This window comes from Blennius ocellaris (assembly GCF_963422515.1).
Source record: "Blennius ocellaris genome assembly, chromosome: 14".
Lineage (NCBI taxonomy): Eukaryota > Metazoa > Chordata > Actinopteri > Blenniiformes > Blenniidae > Blennius > Blennius ocellaris.
Window position 1 is genome coordinate 7,550,627 of NC_137663.1, and position 14,826 is coordinate 7,565,452.

The 14,826-nt window shown below is 41.6% G+C and overlaps 1 protein-coding gene across 1 annotated transcript; it reads right to left on the bottom strand.

The window, feature by feature from the left end:
• Positions 1-57: 57 nt before the first annotated feature.
• Positions 58-10,023, bottom strand: faxdc2 (fatty acid hydroxylase domain containing 2). Its single transcript, XM_080509353.1, has 9 exons — positions 9,974-10,023; positions 8,373-8,416; positions 6,712-6,809; positions 4,934-5,037; positions 4,091-4,212; positions 2,735-2,940; positions 2,479-2,584; positions 1,583-1,749; positions 58-1,037 (listed from the first exon to the last, which is right to left on the bottom strand). Exons 1-9 carry the CDS (start codon positions 9,996-9,998, stop codon positions 881-883), a joined length of 1,029 nt encoding a protein of 342 aa, XP_080365479.1. The 5' UTR covers positions 9,999-10,023; the 3' UTR covers positions 58-880.
• Between the last annotated feature and the right edge of the window lie 4,803 nt (positions 10,024-14,826).

The window sequence follows — 14,826 nt, forward strand, 5'->3', positions numbered from 1 at the left end:
CCCGCTGCACTGACTCTTGTTTTGTTTTCACAACATGCAACGAAACACTGATTTCCTTTGAAAAATACTTTATTCATGAACGTTTCAGAACATTGAGCTGCATCATTCATACAAAAGCCATTAAAGGGACTTGTGAGGCTTCGTCATTGATATGAGACGGATGTCAAATTACACAACTGATGCTGCATGTAGGAGCAGTATATGGTTGAGATGTAAATATGAATCAGTCAACATAAAAAAGCACGACAGGCCCTCTTTAATGTCGCCAAAGTACAAATATATGCTGTTTTACCACAATGCAGATTTCCCACCGTCTTAGTGGTGCTTGAACGCATCAGACGAGCCAGAAACAAATCACTGAAGCCATTTTTCAGATGAATCATTAAGAACAATGAGAACATGATGCCTTTAAGTTTAATGCATTATGAAATAGAGTAAAAGATCGTTTCTGTGACCCAAAGTCGTTAAAATTCACAAGGATTCACTGCACAAGTTTAAAAAGGTTTTAAAAGGTGGATTTTGAGTGCAAGAACACTGAAATCCTTTTCAAGGCCACAGGATGATTTGATTTCACTCATTTTAAATAGAGTCTCAAGGAGCGAGCGCACCAAAACGGCATTTCTGAGCGCCGTCATTCACCAGCTTAACGTTCACATTCCTTGTTGCTTTCCTTCAAAAACTGACGGGTCCGCGTTCAGAAGCCCTACTGATGATAGTGAAAAGTTAGAAAGGCTTCGTGGGAAGTCAGTACTTTAGGTAAAGTGCTACAATCACATTCCTACCAGATAAAAAGGGACACGAGCAGTCCTGTGCTCTACTGAATTACGATCTCTGACAGGAGTCACGAGGAGGTCGGGGGGTGGGGGTGGGGGGTCAGAGGTCACTGGCCCTTCTTGGGGTGGTCGGGGATGCTCTCGTTGAGCGGCGTGAGGTTGGTCAGCAGCACGTGGCGCTCGTACTGCTTCGTCTGCCGGAACTTGGTGTCGGTGCCGTGGAGCCGGTCGAGCACGCCGAAGACGCCGAAGCACTGATTGAACCTGGACACCAGAGAGACGAGGAGCGCAAAGTAACACGATTACTGAGTGACAAATGTCAATGAAGAGTAATGAGATGTAAAAAACCTCATCACGAGCACGTGGCTGTAATATTGTTGTTTTTCAGTTGAAGTTATCAGTGGGCCGAGACGCTCCGAAACCTCTTGAAAGATTTGTTTTGGTGGACCAATTAAAACTACTAGCAGAGACGAACCACCAACATGCAGTTAAACACTCTCATGTGGCGACAATCTACTAATTGTAGATACCGCCTGGGACCACTAGATGTCACTGTGTGATGACAGAATGCTGCTATAAAACCATGAAAACATCATCACAATGTGTTTGAATAAGAGAATTCACTCCTGTGCAACTGGAAAGTTTGAATAATTCATCAAATAGTCCTGACTTGTATTTTTTTTTCCTGAAAAGCTTGTTTTTTTTCCCCCTCATGTGCACATTCAGAAGTGATTAAAAAAAAAAATGTGGGGAAAAAGTCCAGACAAACATTTATGTCAGCTGAGTTTTCTGACGGCGTGCGGACTCACTTGAGGTGGTGGAAGTCGTGATACTCGGGCGAGGGCAGGAAGGGGAGGTGGTAGCCGCTGTGGGAGATGGTGGTGCTGACCAGGGCCAGGCAGTACCACATGCTGGCCGTGGTCACGTGGGAGCCCAGGAGCACCGGCCCGATCACCACGGGCAGCGTGTTGGAGAGCTGAGGGGGAGACCACTCCGTTAACGGTGTCCAAACGTACAGAAAACCCTCGGAATCCAAACAGCTTGACGCTTCCCATCAGATCAGGAAGTGTAAGAACTCACTGCGATTTTTATTTTTTTTATTTTGTAACTTTTTAACAGATTATAGTCGGAAGTAATTCCAAAGAGATTTTAATTATTGGGCAAAAATACTTTCGAACTTGTTGAAGTGTTTTAAGTGGCGGCCATGATAAGGAGCGTATGAATTCTCAATAAGCTAAGGAAAGGAGGCTCAATGCTTCTTAGAGAGCCTCCTTCAGCCTAGGAAACACTGAAGGAGACCAGATCATGTTGCCCCACAATTCCTTGCGGCGACAACATTTAAAGGGACCGGCTCTTCTGAGCGTTCAGGGAAACTCAGGATGACTCAACGCAGATCATTTTAAGTTACAAATGCAATAAAATGCCTTGGAAAAACTTTAAATAATCTAAAACTGAGATCCCAACTATGAACGTAATGCGGATGTTGTAAAACGAACACAGTAAAGTAAAGCTTTTGTGCAGCCTCTTCTCAGTTTGACTGGTTATTTATTCACCTGGAGCCTCTTTTCCTTTGATTTCAATTCAAACCTTGTGATATTTGACATTACACCAGTGGTTAGAAGCCTCGGCTGAAGGAGGCTCTTCGGGAAGCGTTCTCTGCGAGTTCCCGTCACTGGGGAGGTATTAGCAGTGAAGACGCTCCTACCACGTGCTCCAGAGGATGAGCGTAGATGCAGACGATGCCGATGGGGGCGGTCCACTCGTGGTGCTGCTTGTGGTAGTGCTTGTAGAGGCTGGGATGGTGGAAGATCCTGAGACGGAACAGAGAGGCATGATCCTGTGAGTGGCACTTCAGAAAGCTCACGAACAGAGGGGGAGGGGGGGGGGGGGGGGTTACAACTGTTGGGACGCACGCCACACCCGTCTTTCACTTGTAGACTGTAGATACCGCCTGTATTTACCGGTGCGAGTAGTAAAACATGACTTCCTCAATCATGGAGAAGATGGCCAGCTCCGCCAGGGCCCAGTGGAAGGTGGGCACCTCGGGGCCGCAGGGGGTCCCCCTCCACCTCATCAGGTGGTAGCAGATCACCACCATGGGCCCCGAGATGAAGACCTGGTTGAAGATGACCGTCTTCAGCGCGTGACGCAGCTTGTCTGGATCCACCTGCAGGACGGACGAGGTGGACATGGACATTTGAGAGATTTCATTTCATTTCACCGTTTTTTGATTCATCAACACGCAGCGGTTTTTCAGCCAGTAGAGAACATCTGGAACCGTCAACTTGACCTTGTGACCTTTGGAACGACGGACACACAACCTGCATAAACCTCTCCTGTGTGTGTGTGTGTGTGTGTGTGTGTGTGTGTGTGTGTGTGTGTGTGTGTGTGTGTGTAACTCACATCGCCGAAGCTCAAAAACAACCAAAAATAGGCTGCCTGATGATAGTCTCATCTAAAATGGCGTATAACAACATAATGTAAACTTTTAAAAACTAAAAAGACTAATTAAATTACAAGTGTTCAAATATGTGGACGCACAACAACTAAAATAAAAAGAGGAAAATACTCATTTTAAAGCTTTTTTCTATGCTTCTTTGTTTTGCTGACTCAGCTGAAAAATCACCAGCTGACCATCGTCACCCAGGCGACTCGTTATCAAAGCCATGCCAGGATCCACTGTGACGACTCATTGACCAGGATTTGTGCCATAAGACTTTACGATCCACACAGGGGAAACTTCATTTCTAAACCGAGCTCCTTTCATTTGATAAACTTCGACGGCGTGAACTTGAGTCCGGTTCATGACAAACAAAGGCAGGATGTGCTCTACCCGGTCGCTGCGCTACGGAGCCGAGATCCAACAGCGATGACCTCAGCGCTGTAACGCGATACGGCTTTGGAAATTTATGTCGTCCCATAAAAGAGATAGCTCGATCAGAGAGCAAACATCAGCACTATTTGAAAGATCGATGAACCCAAAGCTCTGTGCTTTATAGCTTGATGACGGTTGGACGGCGGACGAGGCTGGAGACCATTAAACAGTATCGACGAAGCCTCGGATGTCCGAGGAGTTGGCGTGAAGCCGTCTCTTCCTCGGGGGGTAACCTTTCAGCGGCGGCTATCGCTAATCGCTATCTCGACCTCTGTTGATCAAACACGGCGGGCGCCCTTTGGCCGGAGGAAAAACATGTGGAAGGGAGTTCAATAAAGTGCATACGCTCCGATTATTTGGACTTTTTCAGAATCTCTGTTGTCGTTTGACCTCCGATATCGAGTTAAAACAGGCTGGGCGGGTGGAGATTTCTTCATCTTACCGGGTTGTTCTTGTCCGTCTGGATGCGGTAGCGGGTGATGAAGTTGGGTTTGCTGGTGATGTCCACAATCAGCAGCAGACCGTTGGAAGCCCAGAACGCCACGGTGGGAGCCAACATGGTTCCTGAACAGAAGAAACAAAGGACATCTCATTCCTCTAAATCAGTGATTCCCAAACTTTTCCTCGAGGGACCCACATGTGTACCTCCTAACACCCATTCACTTCTACTTTGGTCCATTTTCCCCCCCCCCCACCGTCTTTGACCGATTCATCTTTTTCTGCTCTAATATATCAAATCATCAGATTTATCAATGTACCTTCTGAATTTAAGCCAACCTCATGGAAGGTGACTGACACTAGTTTATTTAATGCTTTGTGTTGAATTTGGGATTATTAAACTTGAATCTTCTCATCTTGTGAATTTCTCTTGGAGATCATTAAAGTATTTATCTATCTATCTATCTATCTATCTATCTATCTATCTATCTTGTCTTCAACTTCATGATTATCTAGAAATCATACTTATTTCTCTTCCGAGTTCTGAAACCACAAATATGTTCAAGAACAACATTTCTCTTTTAGGTAATTAGTCAGAGCTGTTCTCACTAACTGTATTCGAAACAGTATTCTTCTTGTTATCGGCTTTATTTTTCTGTTTCTAACTTCCTCAGCTGGAAGTTCCTCCGGCTAACGATTAGACAAGACTTCCTAAGAACAGAAAGGTTTTGTCAAACGACTTCGAACCAGGAGAGAAACAAAAGCAGGTCAATGAAGATGTTCTGGAAGCCGAGCAGAACACTGAGGGTCTTTTTGAGTTTCTTTCCTTGCTGTTGTTGTTTCTTACCCAAGTAGAACAAAGCTTCATCGTGACCCTCGAACGCCACGTACAACTTGGTCCACAGGTTCTGCCAGAAATCTCCTGAAGCTCCCCAAAATCTCTGCAGGTGCCTTGAAGAACAAGTTTTGAGACATCATGAGCTGTTACAGACTGATCTGTTGTTCAACAGCCTTGTTGCTTCACGTTCAATAAAACAAAAAAACATGCTGTTAAACACTTTTCCCATCATATTCAGACTGGTTATTATATCATTTCTACTCCTGGTACATCAAATACGTTTGTGTGTAGTTTAGTCTGTCTGCAACAAACGGTAAAGCACAACGAGGAAAACAAAGTACAAAGAGTACACAAAGTGCAAAGAGTACACAAAGTGCAAAGAGTACACAAAGTATACAAAGTACACAGGGAGAACTATCAAACTTTGTGGAGAAATACGTCCAAGCCCCAAATCCAACCAGTGATACTGGTGCAAACACTTTATTATCAAACCAACCAACTGTCCAACTGACCAATCAACCAACCATCTGACCAACTAACCAACCAACCGCCCAACCAACCAACTAATCAACCATCCATTTATCTGACCAACCAACCAACCGTCCAACGTCCAACCAACCTTCAAACTGTCCAACCAACCAACAACTGTCTAACCGCCCAACTAATCAACCATCCATCTATCTGACCAACCAACCATCTAACCGTCCAACCAACCAACCAACCAACCAACCAACCAACCAACCACTAACCAACCGTCTCACCATCTAACCGTCCAACCAACCAACCATCCATCCAACCAACAAACTAATCAACCATCCATCCATCTGACCAGCCATCCACAGGTCTGAAAAGACGCCATTCACTGTTATATAAAACATCACAACCTGTTTCTTGATCACTCGTTTCATGTCATCAGCAGATTCCGCTGGTTTCACTTCATTAGTCAGCAGGCAGTAGTAGTTACCAGCCAGTCTTGTCTGGGCCAGTGACATCATGTACTGGAGAACATAACCTGGTCTACAGGTTCTGCAGGAATTCTCCTGCTGCTCTGTCCTCCGGTTCAAATGTGTCTGAACTGGAGGATGACTCATCATTGAGTTTCAATATCATCTTTTGTAAAGGAAAAAGCTTTTATCAATCTATCGCTACGAAGTACTGTTCTTTTAGACAAGTCCTGTCTCGTTACATCCGGTTACGTCACAACATGTGTCGTTACATTTAGTCCCCGTTTACAAGGTTTCGTGTTTCTGTAGCAGATGAAGACATTTAGTAGGGCCACTAATGGGTGTTGTTTTTAATGTAATCAAATCACCTGTGTTTGCAACGCAGCCCTGTCATGACCCCATGATGACCCACCGCCCTGTCCGGGTCATCTCTGCATCGGGTGTCCTGCCATGTCTGCTCTCATTCAGTCGTTTCCTGCTCTACCAAGTCTGTACTTTCCCACCAAGTCCACTCTCACAGACAACAAGCCAGTTACACAGATTAACAGAGTGATTAAAAAAAAAGGGTTTAGTCGGTTCTCATGTACATGAACAAGCCTCACCGTCTAATCCCATCAACTTTAGTCATATTTGGTACTTGTTATTCGTCCTCCCTAATCCGGTGCTATTAAATCCCATCACGCTCTGTCCTATCACGTCGTGCAGCTCCGCGTCCTGCTGTGTTTATGTGCTGACCTGTTCCTCTCCCCCCCTGTCCTACCGCGACCCCCGAGCCTGAGCCCACTTTCACTCCGGTAAAGTCACCTAACAGGTTCGGCCGAGTGGCGGCGGTGGCGATCCTACCATGTCAGAGAGTTGCCGAAGGCCGCCAAGAACAAGATCCCAGATCCGATGACAAAAGCAGCTTTCTTCACAGAATCCCACAGTCTTCCCGGGTTGTCCTGGGCAGAGGAAAAGCAAAGGATTGTGTATGAGGCCCCTCTGTTACTCTGATGAAACCGTGCGATCTCATGATGTTGACCTCCATTAGCATTTCCCATGGAAACCCCTCACGGTGCAGAAAGGTCTCTAACACAACAGTGAGTCTTTCTAACTAAAAAACAACAACCATATTTAGGCACTGGATTACTTCTTTTTTTCACAAGTATCACATCCAGAGAGAGAAAGAAAACAAAACCAATCTCTTTGTTGCTTCATCACGAGGAGATATTGTCATTAAATAACAGAACTGTTACCTCGTCAGTGTCACATCCCTGTTACATTCAATTCAAATCGAGTCTTTATCTGCGTCAGCAAATGCACAACATGAGACAGCAGCAGCACGGAGGGAAACTGGATCAGCTCGCTCAGCGGGAATTAAGTCCAGGGATTGATGTCACATTCAAGCAGACCCTCGAAAATACCAGCTTTTAAAGGCAGGCCGCCTGCAGCGCCGTCATGGTGACGGCGTGGGAAGAGGAAGGCTACACAAATGTCAAGGCGGTCTCAGGAGTCGACCGTTTCTACACAATCGGGTCTTCCAGATGCAGGAGAACACTTGGTGTAACTTGCACGAGGAGTAAATATTTCGCCATGCGATGGTGTCACGGTCCCTTTTTTAAGCCACGGCCTGCTTGCTCTCTACATAACCCCATTGATGTGCTTCGGTAACAAAAATGAAACGCGCCCAGTCAGGTTGAACGTGTTTGCAATGGTCTCGAGGGAGTCACCACTAAAGAAGGCTGTCAACTAGACGACTGCCTTATCTTGACAGGCCGAGTCATAGGAACATTACATAACACAAATCATGCGCATAACAAAGATTTTTTTTTTTTTTCAAGAAGCAAAGAGAGTTCGGTAACATTGAACAAAGTTATGACGCGCACGGATTTCATTTAGGGTGTGTGCAACACGTTTGGAAAGAGTCGGCTAAGATTTATGCACACCTATATAGACTTTTAAATTCCTCCATTGAATGTTTTCTATTCCCTGAACTACCTCACTCTTGTCAGGCCTTTTGTCGGCCCTCGCGACACCTGAGCCTGCAAGTCCTGACAGAGGGCATTCAAAACCCACAGCGACAGGTAAATCCACTATAAAACATCAGTTGACCTTCACTAAATCTCACATTTACCTAAATTCCATCTTCTGCTTGTACCACTCATAACAGTGACACCGTAACAGCTCAACACCATGTCAAGATGCACGACAAACTCACATTTTGAGGAATTCAGGAAGTGCTACTGACACTTGGAAGCGGCTTTTGTAGGATATTTACCCACCTGAGGGAAGTCTCAACGTGACACTTAAGCACAGACTGTACAATGCCGACATTTACGTAACAACAGAGGAGCAGCAAAGCAATGGAACACGTCAGGAAACCACTACAATGACCAATACCTGACAGACAAAAGGTGCTTTGTCTGAGTCACTGTCACACTACAGCTGAGCTGTGTGTGTTTGATGATCCGTCTGCTCTGTTGAATGACAACAATAGTGAAGGTTTTAAGGCGTTTCGCCGTTACCTGTTGGCAGCCGCTCGCCACGCTCCCCTCCTGTCCTCTCGAGTCTGTAAATTCAACAACGCACACATTTTATTTCGCCGTTTCAGCTTCTTGTCGTCACAGTTTCAGAATATAATTGAAGTTAAAGTCCATGACTGATGTTAAAATGAAAGATTTGGGAAGCAGATGAGGGTTTGTGTCTTAAAAATTCAAACAGCGACTCTTTCATCACAATAATTATTCGGTTAACTTCTCTCTGGGCTTTTTTATCTTTCCACGGTACAGTAATCATCTAAGTGCAGTGTAGCCTGGTAAAATCAAAATTACAGCTGGGGGATTATGCACACATAATCCTATTATAATCCATCCTTGCAGTGTGCACTTTTTCAGTCAGATTCTTGAGGATCAACCTGCCTCACATTCACTTTGTGTCTCTCTATTTGCAGAAATGGGCCCGAAGAACAAACAACAGACATAAAATAGAGTTGTAAAGGCTGTTTCTAATGCTCACTTCGATTATTAACGACGCATTACTTTGTTGGGTTATTGATTCTTTTTGTAGCATTAACGTTGTAACATCTGCAAAAATATGTTTTCAAAATAGATGTGTGTGTCAAGCATCTTTTGAGGCTGTTTTTTTACTCATCATAATTAATTTGTACCACTTTGTGATTGGTTTTTATGGTTAATTCATGTCTTTTTGTCATGTTTTTTTAACTTTTATGGTCTTTTTTTGACTTCATGCTAATGTAATTTACCATTGCGTTTATTAGCAATGTCTCTGCGATTGTTTTATGTTACTCAGTGACCACTTTGGATCTATTTGTAATCATTTTTGGTCTATTTCTGTAAGTTTCCTGTGCCTTTGTTCCTCCTCTGCTCCTGTGGGACCCTGTACCTATCGCCAAGAGGCAACTTCTATAATCCTTCCATGAGTACAACTCCTGTTCTTTTCCCCGAACGAGACGGGTTAAGTGTGTGAAGCACATTTTGAAGTCTCACAGTGAAAAACAACAGAATAACTCTCCAGATTACAGCTTGTTTTGTGTTTTTAGAAAATTAACTCTTCATCAGACACAAAGCACAACACAAATTATATTTATATTCGGAAGCAGATTAATTAAATTAAAACCTCACTGGAGTAACTTTCCTCTTGATGATCAAATCAAACCATGGACCAGTTTGAGTATATTATACTATTGGCTATATTTCAAAACGTTTCATAGGGAGTAAATAAGAAAGTCATTTAAAGCATATTTGAACCTTGATGTGCACGAACTCTGTCATAATTTGACAATATAATAATAATAATTATGTCGAAAACAACAACTACAACAACAACAATAATAATAATAAGTGCACTTGTCATAGTTACTATTTTAGATAGCTGCTTTAACACATGTAATTTTAAACAATGAAACAAAAATAAAGATGATGTTGCAAAATACAAAAAACACAATGAGATAATGGTGATAATGAAACATTAGACGAACGATACAGATATCAAATTGCACAGATTTCCCTTGAACGCACCACATGTGTCGGTCAGAATGTACAAACCTGTTTACCACCCGCCTTCTAAAAAAATAGTGTGATTGGGTGAAAATAACGAACAGACTCACCGCAGACTTTAGTTCCCGCCGTCATGTCTCAGTGTGTGTGTGGTTCTGTGTGTCTCTGATTCTCCGCACACGAGCTTCGTTTATTTACAACAGCCGGCCTCTTCTGATTGGCTGATACGTGGTCAGCTGACTGAAGCGATACCCGGAAGTGAGCTTCCCCTGACTCCTTGGTGTTGCGCAGTCCTGAAGCGTGTGTGTGTATGTGTGTGCGTGTGTGTGTGATTTGTCGAGGTGAAGGTTGAAGCTCAGTGGTCTCTGCTGTTGTTTTATCTTGTTAAAGTGATAACTGTCAGTTAAAAATTAATCCCTCACAAAATGAACGATTCGTAGAAATAACATCACCACATGTCACTTCATGTCACCTTCAACCTGCGTTAGAATCTGGTAACTTGTTACTGAGTTAGATTAACAACTAGAATCAGAATTGAGATATTCCCCAATTCAAACAAGCTATTAACTCCCAGACTGTTCATAGATTTTGACCAATAAGTCCAAATCCCTTCTAAAAATGTGAATTAATTAGAGCTACAACTTAACTAGCTGTTTGTTGGACCCTAAAGTATGTTTTGAATTATTTCCTATGTGAAATAAACAATTTCGTCTCATTTTAAAATTGGTTTGGATCTCCTTTTTTTTTTTTTTTTTTTTTTTTTTTTTTACAGTTTGTGAGTGTTTTATGTTTGTTTTTGCCTCTTAGTAGTTAATTTACAACTTTTCTTCCACTCATTTTAAATTCGTGGTGATTTTCACCCCTCTGCAGTCATTTTCAAGCTTCAGGATTTCATCCTGTGGTGAATATTTTAATCTCTTTGAGGCGATTGTATGACGTGTTTAGTCTGTGTTTGTTATTGTTCTTTTTGAATCATGTGTGTGTTTTGAAGTTTTGCATCTCTTGCATTACTTTTCATCCTTTTGCAGACATTTTATGTCACAAAATAAATGGATTTCTCTCTGTCCATCCTGTTTATGGCAATTTCCAATCTCTTAGTCAGAGCTGACTAATTCCAAAGTATATGTAATGTGTTATTGAATCTACTCAAGTAGATATCTGTACTTTCCCTGATTATTCATTTTTAATTATCTTTCACTCCCGCCTTCTTTATTTTCTATAATGTATTAGTTATTGATTCAAAACAAGTTGAATCATAATCTGTGTTTTATTCATTTTTCATGCTCAAAGTATGACAAACACAACAATGTACTTTAACCACCGTCAAGGTCCAAGATATTGTGTGTCAATAAAGTTAAAACTGTATCTTGTATTGAGTTTGTTACAGAACCTGTTCTTTCTTTTCACCAGAGTAAATATGTACTTCTTAACCAAAGAGTGAGTACCTTTGGTAACTCTGAGTCTACTTTATGACGCTTTATGCTTATGTAACTGAATTCTATCTAAACGTTTAACTTTGTGGGTTTTTAACCTCTTTGCTGTTTTTGCTTGTTTTTCTTCACTTTGCATTTACTTAACATCACATTTAGACTATTTACATCCTTTTTTAGTCAGTTTTGTTCATCTCAGGTTGTCTTTTGTTCTATTTGAGGGCTGCTCTATAGGTGTTTGTGTTCCTTTTGTGCTTATTGAGATGAATTTATGCAATTTCTGTGTTTTTATGGTTGACTAAATTACTTTTGTTTGTTTTGTTGGCTATCTTTGAGTTTTTTTTCGTATTTATGTATTTATTGCATATCTGTCTTTTTTGTGTGTTTTCATGGTTGGTTGGCTTTGTCTTTGAATTTCTATTTGTAAGTGCACATATTCTACATTACTGGAACAAATTTATACGCATAAATTAAATAAGCCACTGGCTTCAGCCTATTTCATTTCCATTTAAGGTGAGCAGAATTCTGTTGGTGTTTGTGTTTTCTATGACCAAAAATACTATTCATTCTTCTTTTCTTGTCTCTATTTATCAACATATTGTTTCTCTTTCTGGCAGCCATATACAGTATAGAGGAGCTGTACTGTCTATGACTATATGACACAGCATTGTTTTTAATCTTCATGCCCTGCAGAAATCTCCAGAGGTAAAAACCACCCGGGAGTTAAAAACCAAATCAACTTTCATGTTTGCTGCAGGAGCAAATCCTGCATCAGCTGGGGGAAGATTCCTGCTGGGAAGCTTTGGAGAGATGCAGTTTTCATGAACAAGTTGTCTGGTGTACTGCCGAGAATATTAACTATCCTGAGAAACTCCACACGTCCTGGTCATGGACGGTTTGAACTGCTCCCCTCAGGCAGGAGTGTCCTGTCTGCCATAACACATACAACAATAAAAAAACAAAAAAGTCGCCATCTTATCTTGTAACAATATTAGTGCTCTGATTTCTTTACGTAAGTTTCTCAGCTCTTTTGATCTGATGCCAGTTTAACCTGCAACAAGGCTCCCTGGGGCTCCTCCAGTTTCTTCATAAAGTTCATCTTCCCACCATTAAGCTGCTCTCAATGAAGCTCCTCTACTCCTCATTTCCATTTATTTGTCTTAATGTTTCACAGCCCAGCCTCTTCTGACTTACACTTTTTAACTGATCACTGCAAATAATTATTATGTTTATTATTGTCTTTCATGCTATGCAAAGTAGTAAATCCCATTGTTGTAACAGGAAAATTACAATAAAGTCTCTTTTGTTTATTTCATTCTAAAGGTCTTATCACAAAATGCATGCCTGTTTGTGGAGGTACTTCTTATAGTAAATAAATTAACCCACCAATTGTTTCTGTAGGAACGTCCATTTCATTGTTAACGGGCCTGTTGGTGCTGTTTAAAGCTGCAGTCTGAAGGTATTTGTCACTAAAACGAAGCATCCTGTGCTGCTTTTACACAACAAGCACGTCAACAGTTACAAGCTGATGCCCTTTCCTCTGTATTCTCACCATAAAAGCCCCTCGCCTCTTATCACTTGACCCTCCCTGACCACGATGTCCTTCAGGTCCGTCTGCCACCGCAACATGTGGCTGAATTATCAGTTTCCATTATCACACAGGGGGCCAGCACATGGTAATCATTATGTACAGTAAAAAACAAACAAACAATTGTATGGTTTTGTACATGTCTCTCAGAGCAAATGTGTTTGATGAAGCTAGAAAAGGAGCTGAGGGTTTGTGTTTTTGTTGACATCCCTGATAACCTTCTCTTATCAGTCTCATTTTATAGAGTACAAATCTAAATTGTTGTCATAATTCTTAGATTTCTGAGACATGTTTTGACATGTGTTGCACAAATGGGACTGAGCAGTTACATAATGTAATAATCGATTCATATCATTGAATTACTGATTGTGAGGCCATCCTTGTTCACTAAATATCACATTGGCGTGGCTCCTCTGTTCGCTGTAACCACAAGTGTTTGGTGTCAGCAAATATTCATGTCTATTTTGCTAAACAAATTAAGACGAGGATTTTTTCTTTTTCTTAATGTTGCGTTATATTTATTTTCCTCTCAGATCACACGACGCTACGGGAATCACATGTCAGATGTGAGAACACTTGCAAAGTCAGCACCACACATTCCAAAATGGACAACAAATGAAAGCAAAATAACTTTGACTGCTTTCTCACAAAAAAAACTTTAAATGTTTATGCAGGTTTTGATTTTACAGAAACAGTCTAAAAACGTCTTTATTCTAGTTTGAGTCAGAGAGATGGGAGGCTGCACCAGCAAAGAGAAACTTACATGTCCATCACAATCACACATTAACATCAAACGCAATGGTAACCGAGTGGCTAAGCTTAAAGATTCTAGCTAGGAACCTGGACAGAACATGCAAATTACTCACTTCCTTTGTGTTCTTAACCTTTGAGTGGTTTCTGTTTTTATTGCACTGTTTTGCTCATGCGCCACATTCAGGTGTGTCTGTCAGCAGCCACATGCAGAATCACTCAGCAGGTTGGTTCAGCCTCAGCTCAGCTCAGCTCCGCCCTCTGCCGATGAACTGCTGCCACTGCATCAAGTGAGCTGCAGGGTTTTCGACATCTGCCTCATGTAGTTTCTTCACTGCCACCCTGGGGGTGCTGAACTGTCTTTGAATGATTTTTTGTAAATTAAATCATCAAAGGCCCATATTGTATATTTGAATGCTGGTGTGTTTTGTCTCTAATACGATTTCATTTTAATTAGAAAACGAACATTAGTTTAAATATGATTTGCTTTCAACAATAAAGATGCAGAAGAAACCTGTGGTAAGTGTCCCAGCATCGCCCTCTGGTGGTACAAGCTGGAAAGACAATTAATAAAAGGGAAATCAATTTGAGAATATCTGATATTGTCAAGACAGTAGAGACACATTGAAGACACATGAAGTAAGGCTGTAAAGAAACTTTAATGTTTCATTGTGCTGTTCTCTGGGATGTATTACAAAAAAGTATAATAAGAATAAATGACTAAATACTGTATGTATGTTTTTGGAAGACATTTCCAAAAACATACATAGTTGTTCCTTGATATTCTTATAATCTATTTTGCTGTGATAACTAATTAAAAAAACGAAAGTTATTTCTTCTGCAATTACTGGCAGTGGCGTGGAAACATTTTGTTGCAATTTGAGTGTCTGTTTATACGACAACAGTGCTCAGAGCCACTGAAAATGCAACTTTTTAAAAATGGGTCCTATGGTGGAACTTTTTGAAAATGATCTGACTCTTGCCTCTGTGTTCATGGAAATTGAGGAAAACAACATGCTAGGACTTCCTTTTCTGGGTAAATAAGGAAATGCAATGCAAGGAAATCCAAAACACCCCTACTTTGTCTCCATGTTAATGTAGGGAAATGCTATTACTGCTGAACCGCTGTGAATGTGCACACCAGGAGGAGCTGTAAGTAAATAGTTCTTCTGCACATGCTCAGTAGATGGACAAT